Source organism: Aquarana catesbeiana, linkage group LG04 (genome assembly GCF_042186555.1).
Source record: "Aquarana catesbeiana isolate 2022-GZ linkage group LG04, ASM4218655v1, whole genome shotgun sequence".
Lineage (NCBI taxonomy): Eukaryota > Metazoa > Chordata > Amphibia > Anura > Ranidae > Aquarana > Aquarana catesbeiana.
Genome location: NC_133327.1, coordinates 691,321,751 through 691,329,669, shown reverse-complemented (window position 1 = coordinate 691,329,669; position 7,919 = coordinate 691,321,751). Strand labels below are relative to the sequence as shown.

The following is a 7,919-nucleotide window of genomic DNA, read 5'->3' as shown; positions in this document are numbered from 1 at the left end:
CCTGTTTTTGTGTTTCGGGCTGTCACATGGCGCTGCCATCTGCTGCCTGTGAAAGACGTGACACGCTCAAGGCTCAGGTTACTGTTCATATGGCTGTGTGTAGATCCCGGGCATTGCTGTAATGTTCCATTTCTCATTTTGTTTTCTTCTGACAGACATTTAAACTCTTCACTACTCAACTCTGAGGACTTGACTGGTTTGACCAGATGTCTTCTTAAAGCCCCATCCTGGCCAAAATCTGACCCCACCCCCTTCCACCCACTCACCACCTGACCCCACCCCCTTCCACCCACTCACCTCCTGACCCCACCCCCTTTCACCCACCCCCTGACCCATACTGTAAAGGGTTTTGTCTTGGCTTTATGTTGCTTTGGCAAGTAAAATTTTTCTTGAGGGGCTTTGAATGAGAGGTCTAAGGGGGGGGGGGTAGGGAGGCTCTGATTGGGACCCTGATGTAAAGGGGGGGGGGAGGGGAGAGAGAAACTCTGATGGGGCCTCTAATGCAGGGGGGGGGGGTTTGGCCTGTGAATCATGAAATATCCCACTGAAAAGTTTTATGACCCGTGATGCTGAGTTCAGGGGTGTCATCTGGCGGCCCCTCCATCTGTTGTGGAACTACAAGTCCCATCATGCCTCTGCCTGGGGGAGTCATACTTGTACCTGTCAGCCTTGCAATGCCTCATGGGACTTCACAACAGCTGGAGGGCGCCAGTTTGAGACCCCCTGATGTAGAAGGTCCCTTGCCAGCCGGTCCCAAACCCATCCTTTGTTGCCGCTGTCACTCCTCTTCTGATTCCTGAGAGGGCAGCCAATAGGAAACCTGCTGTAGGAAGTAAACAAAGAGAATTATCGGGACTGCGGGGTCATGTGACCAGTTGTAGGTGAAGGTTCTGTACACTCTTGCAGGCAGTTGGGACGGTGGGGGTGGGGGTTGGGGTGGTGTATCCTGGAGATGTGCTCTAATAGGACTTGATTAGCACTTACCTCTTCTCTTTGCCCCCCCCCCCCCCCAGACACATGGGGTGCATAGAACTTGCCTGACATGAGTTGTCTTTAATGGCTGTGACCTGTGCTGTGCTCCCCCCGGCTCCGCTCCTTCCATCTCCACTCTTTGATCTGCAGGAGAGTCCCCGACATCTGGGCAGCCGCCAAACCTTCCCGTTCTTATGAAGAATCACAATCTAAAAATAGGCTGCCGACCGAGAGCCGATCCTGAGGAGAGGAGATTCATCTGAGAGGACGGCGCACCCCTTCCTGTCCCCGCATTCACCAAAACCCGCATTCAACCAATCCTGACTTCACCAATACCCGCCTGTCACCCTCATTCACCCAATCCTGACTTCACCAATACCTGCCTGTCACCAATCCTGACTTCACCAATCCCCGCCTGTCACCAATCCTGACTTCACCAATCCCCGCCTGTCACCAATCCTGACTTCACCAATACCCGCCTGTCACCCTCATTCACCCAATCCTGACTTCACCAATACCCGCCTGTCACCCTCATTCACCCAATCCTGACTTCACCAATACCCGCCTGTCACCCTCATTCACCCAATCCTGACTTCACCAATACCCGCCTGTCACCAATCCTGACTTCACCAATACCCGCCTGTCACCAATCCTGACTTCACCAATACCCGCCTGTCACCCTCATTCACCCAATCCTGACTTCACCAATACCCACCTGTCACCTTCATTCATCCAATCCTGACTTCACCAATACCCGCCTGTCACCCTCATTCACCAATCCTGACTTCACCAATACCCGCCTGTCACCTTCATTCATCCAATCCTGACTTCACCAATACCCGCCTGTCACCTTCATTCATCCAATCCTGACTTCACCAATATCCGCCTGTCACCTCCATTCATCCATTCCTGACTTCACCAATACCCGCCTGTCACCTCCATTCATCCAATCCTGACTTCACCAATACCCGCCTGTCACCTCCATTCATCCAATCCTGACTTCACCAATACCCGCCTGTCACCAATCCTGACTTCACCAATACCCGCTTGTCACCAATCCTGACTTCACCAATACCCGCCTGTCACCTCCATTCATCCAATCCTGACTTCACCAATACCCGCCTGTCACCTCCATTCATCCAATCCTGACTTCACCAATACCCGCCTGTCACCTCCATTCATCCAATCCTGACTTCACCAATACCCGCCTGTCACCCTCATTCATCCAATCCTGACTTCACCAATACCCGCCTGTCACCAATCCTGACTTCACCAATACCCGCCTGTCACCAATCCTGACTTCACCAATACCCGCCTGTCACCAATCCTGACCACCAATACCCGCTTGTCACCAATCCTGACTTCACCAATACCCGCCTGTCACCTCCATTCACCCAATCCTGACTTCACCAATACCCGCCTGTCACCCTCATTCACCCAATCCTGACTTCACCAATACCCGCCTGTCACCCTCATTCACCCAATCCTGACTTCACCAATACCCGCCTGTCACCCTCATTCACCCAATCCTGACTTCACCAATACCTGACTTCACCAATACCCGCCTGTCACCCTCATTCACCCAATCCTGACTTCACCAATACCCGCCTGTCACCTTCATTCATCCAATCCTGACTTCACCAATACCCGCCTGTCACCCTCATTCATCCAATCCTGACTTCCCCAATACCCGCCTGTCACCCTCATTCATCCAATCCTGACTTCACCAATACCCGCTTGTCACCAATCCTGACTTCACCAATACCTGCCTGTCACCCTCATTCACCCAATCCTGACTTCACCAATACCCGCCTGTCACCCTCATTCACCCAATCCTGACTTCACCAATACCCGCCTGTCACCAATCCTGACTTCACCAATACCCGCCTGTCACCAATCCTGACTTCACCAATACCCGCCTGTCACCAATCCTGACTTCACCAATACCCGCCTGTCACCCTCATTCATCCAATCCTGACTTCACCAATACCCGCTTGTCACCAATCCTGACTTCACCAATACCTGCCTGTCACCCGCATTCACCCAATCCTGACTTCACCAATACCCGCCTGTCACCAATCCTGACTTCACCAATACCCGCCTGTCACCAATCCTGACTTCACCAATACCCGCCTGTCACCAATCCTGACTTCACCAATACCCGCCTGTCACCTTCATTCATCCAATCCTGACTTCACCAATACCCGCCTGTCACCAATCCTGACTTCACCAATACCCGCCTGTCACCAATCCTGACTTCACCAATACCCGCCTGTCACCAATCCTGACTTCACCAATACCCGCCTGTCACCAATCCTGACTTCACCAATACCCGCCTGTCACCTTCATTCATCCAATCCTGACTTCACCAATACCCGCCTGTCACCAATCCTGACTTCACCAATACCCGCCTGTCACCCTCATTCATCCAATCCTGACTTCACCAATACCCGCTTGTCACCAATCCTGACTTCACCAATACCTGCCTGTCACCCGCATTCACCCAATCCTGACTTCACCAATACCCGCCTGTCACCCTCATTCACCCAATCCTGACTTCACCAATACCCGCCTGTCACCCTCATTCACCCAATCCTGACTTCACCAATACCCGCCTGTCACCATCCTGACTTCACCAATACCCGCCTGTCACCAATCCTGACTTCACCAATACCCGCCTGTCACCAATCCTGACTTCACCAATACCCGCCTGTCACCCTCATTCACCCAATCCTGACTTCACCAATACCCGCCTGTCACCTTCATTCATCCAATCCTGACTTCACCAATACCCGCCTGTCACCTTCATTCATCCAATCCTGACTTCACCAATACCCGCCTGTCACCAATCCTGACTTCACCAATACCCGCCTGTCACCAATCCTGACTTCACCAATACCCGCCTGTCACCAATCCTGACTTCACCAATACCCGCCTGTCACCAATCCTGACTTCACCAATACCCGCCTGTCACCAATCCTGACTTCACCAATACCCGCCTGTCACCAATCCTGACTTCACCAATACCCGCCTGTCACCAATCCTGACTTCACCAATACCCGCCTGTCACCTTCATTCATCCAATCCTGACTTCACCAATACCCGCCTGTCACCAATCCTGACTTCACCAATACCCGCCTGTCACCCTCATTCATCCAATCCTGACTTCACCAATACCCGCTTGTCACCAATCCTGACTTCACCAATACCTGCCTGTCACCCGCATTCACCCAATCCTGACTTCACCAATACCCGCCTGTCACCCTCATTCACCCAATCCTGACTTCACCAATACCCGCCTGTCACCTTCATTCATCCAATCCTGACTTCACCAATACCCGCCTGTCACCTTCATTCATCCAATCCTGACTTCACCAATATCCGCCTGTCACCTCCATTCATCCATTCCTGACTTCACCAATACCCGCCTGTCACCTCCATTCATCCAATCCTGACTTCACCAATACCCGCCTGTCACCCTCATTCACCCAATCCTGACTTCACCAATACCCGCCTGTCACCCTCATTCACCCAATCCTGACTTCACCAATACCCGCCTGTCACCCTCATTCATCCAATCCTGACTTCACCAATACCCGCCTGTCACCAATCCTGACTTCACCAATACCCGCCTGTCAGCTGCTCTGCAATAACGGCTTAAAGCTAACCAGTCCCTTTCCTAAAGCAGTGAAGTGGAGCGAAGCCTTTAGGGGTGCTGAGCGCCCCCCCAGGGCCCTGATCCATATTCTAGTACCCCTCGGCATCCCTTCTACTTGGTGCACTAGCCGGGGGACTTGTATTTGTTACCAGCAAGCTGGCATCCCCTTTGTGTAGAGATCACACCCTAAAACGATCGGTCAGTGAAGTAGGCGGGGTGATCTGTTATATTACAGAATTGGGACGGAGATTTGATCCGTATTCCCCGACACCATCAATAAAGGAAAACTATTTTCAGAGATTTTGTATCTTGTAAAGTGATGTGAATGTTTCAGTGTATATATCACAATACGGGGAAGTTGCGCTGCTTTTTATATTTCCATCTAAATGTTTTTCTCTTTTTCTTCTTGCAGTGCGAGGATGTCGCCCCGGAAAGATCGTCCAAATGACGGAGGCAGAAGTGCGCGGCCTGTGTATAAAATCTCGCGAGATCTTCCTCAGCCAGCCCATTCTGCTGGAACTGGAGGCCCCACTAAAGATTTGCGGTAAGCCCTGGCAGAGCTTTTCCCTCACAGCGATATTTACCCTCCTTAAATCGCACAGGCCTGGGGTGGGGGAGGGGGTGTACACACATTCCCAGGGGCTCCACCCACCAGCAGTCTGTGTTTATCTGACAGGCCGACTGCTATCTGTCAGATGGAGTCAGTCTGGCGGCTGGGCAACCGCGCCATTGCTTCCAAACCCACCAGTGACAGATAACCCCACTGTCTTTTAGACCCCGATCGTCTCATTAAAGGGAATTGATCACCAAAAAATCCTCACATAGGGGACTCTTTGTCTTCTATGTGATCAAAAAATAATCAGCCCTCCTAATACTTGCCTGAGCCCCATTTCAATCCATTGATGTGCACAAGAGCCTTGTCTCTCCGGGGACTCTCTATCATTGGTTGAGCCACAGAGAGAGAGGGGGCAGGGCAGAGCCGTGGCTCTGTGTGTGAATAGACACGTGGATCAGCAGCTCGAGAGCGAATCTGCTTGGGTGCCCCCATAAGAAGCTGCCACCTCTGAGGTGGGAAGGGGGGGGCCAGGAGCACCAGCAGAGGGGTCCTGAGAAGAGGAGGATCGGGGCTGCTCTGCAAAACATTTACTGAGCCGGTACAAAAAATTGCCTTTTAATATCACTTACACTAAAAATGTAAAAAAAAGAGATGCTGGACGTCCTCCAGCCAGGAAAAGAGGCGGAGCTCTATCTGGTTTGCTGCAGCTTCTAATGTACGTTGTGAGACGCTCACAGTGTGCAGTGAAATCAGAGAAGACATTTCAGTCCAGGGGAGGAGCCGGTACGCCTGTGGAAGACTAAAGGGGGGAGGAGCCGGTACGCCTGTGCAAGACTGAAGGGGGGAGGAGCCGGTACGCCTGTGCAAGACTGAAGGGGGGAGGAGCCGGTACGCCTGTGCAAGACTGAAGGGGGGAGGAGCCGGTACGCCTGTGCAAGACTGAAGGGGGGAGGAGCCGGTACGCCTGTGCAAGACTGAAGGGGGGAGGAGCCGGTACGCCTGTGCAAGACTGAAGGGGGGAGGAGCCGGTACGCCTGTGCAAGACTGAAGGGGGTTTGAGGGCGGGGGGCTACATATTGTGACCCTAAATATGAATGTAACATGAAAGATGGGACTGGTTTATGGGGCTTATTCTCACGTACAGCAGCCCTTACCACCCCTCTAAAGAGTAATCCACAGAGTCACACCAGCAATAAATCAGTCTGGTTCCAATAATGACTTGTAGCAGACTGACCTCCCGGAGGAGTTGCCCGTTGCTGGCAGTGGTGGCCTTTGTAGCATAGGTCAGATATTTATAGATTTTAGTGGCGTTTCCGAAATGGTGAGCTTAGATTACATATCGCCGCTAATAACCGATCGGTCACTGGAGCTGCCTCCAGTGTGAGCTTCATAGGTCACCATGAACTGAACCCTTCTATGTTTTACCTGAGACCATTCTGATCATTGTGTGGGGTGATCGGATCATGGGGGTCATACATTGTGCCATCGGTGGGGGAGGGGCTGACAACTCTGCTTCCGTCATTCCGGTGAGGAAGGTGACGCTTCTTGGATTGTCAGTATTATTGATTCATGATGGTCTTAGGGGGGTTCTAGAGCCTAAGGGTTTGTTTTTACTTCAATGCTATGCAATAAGGTAAAAACCCTTCTGAGCCTCCATCTCAATCCAGCGACATGTCCTTATACTTACCTGAGCCTCCATCTCAATCCAGCGACATGTCCTTATACTTACCTGAGCCTCCATCCTGATCCAACGACGTGTGAGAAAGCATCGTCTGTCCTCTCTCCTTCCTCACAGGGTAGATTGATAGCAGGAGGAGTCATTGGCTCCCCCTATGGATGAGTTGGTATCTGCCGATAACGATTATTTTCACGCATATTTGTGGAAATGCTCCCAATACCTGAAACCGATCTTTTGCGGTGCGATTCTTGTTTTGAATCTCTAGTTTTCTGCACGGCTCCGGTGTGACCCGAGGTGGAAATCACTGACCAGCCTGGAGTGGTGGGGAAACCACATGGGATTCGGACCGGAATCTCACTGCATTTCTCTTCAATTCACATCCGATTCTCTGTGATTCTCTGCAGTGAGATTTGAGTCCATTCATAGGAGTATCAGAAAGAACAGGACTGAAAGTATCAGGACTCAGCGATTAAACAGGAGGGTATCGTCTCCATCTCCCCCTGTTGTCAGTCTGATTCTATGACGATTGGTTGGGGGGGGGGGGGGGGGGGGGGCGGAGCCGTCTTGTCTGGGTCAGATACATACAAGGCCGCTCAGGAGTGAGCCTCATGTGTGGCCCCCATAGAAAGCGACTTTCTGTATAGCACTCAGCAGGGGGGGAGGGGCCAGGGACACCCCAGAAGAGGAGGATCGGGGCTGCTCTATGTAACACCCCCGCTAACCGCAGGTAAGTATGACGGGTTGTTTTCATTTAAAAAAAAATAATAAATCTGATGCTTTACAGAAATAAAGTGTGAGCACCACAAACTGAAAGCCAAGCTGAATTCATTATTACTGTTCAAAGCAAACTCTCCATCCCATCCATCTCTCCATCCCATCCATCTCTCCATCCCATCCATCTCTCCATCCCATCCATCTCTCCATCCATCCATCTCTCCATCCCACCAACTCTCCAACCCTCCATCCATCCCTCCCCTCCCTCCCTCCATCCCTCCCATTCATCACTCCCCTCCCATCCATCCATTATCCATCCACTCTCCCAACCATCCATCCAT

General features: G+C 51.8%; 1 protein-coding gene across 2 annotated transcripts in view; it reads left to right on the top strand.

The window, feature by feature from the left end:
- PPP1CB (protein phosphatase 1 catalytic subunit beta) overlaps positions 1 to 7,919 on the top strand; it is a 336,969-nt gene that overhangs the window by 29,174 nt on the left and 299,876 nt on the right. For both annotated transcript variants that reach the window (XM_073628793.1, XM_073628794.1), the window contains exon 2: positions 5,043 to 5,174. In XM_073628793.1, the coding sequence (XP_073484894.1) occupies positions 5,043 to 5,174 (132 nt within the window). The remainder of the gene's footprint in view (positions 1 to 5,042; positions 5,175 to 7,919) is intronic.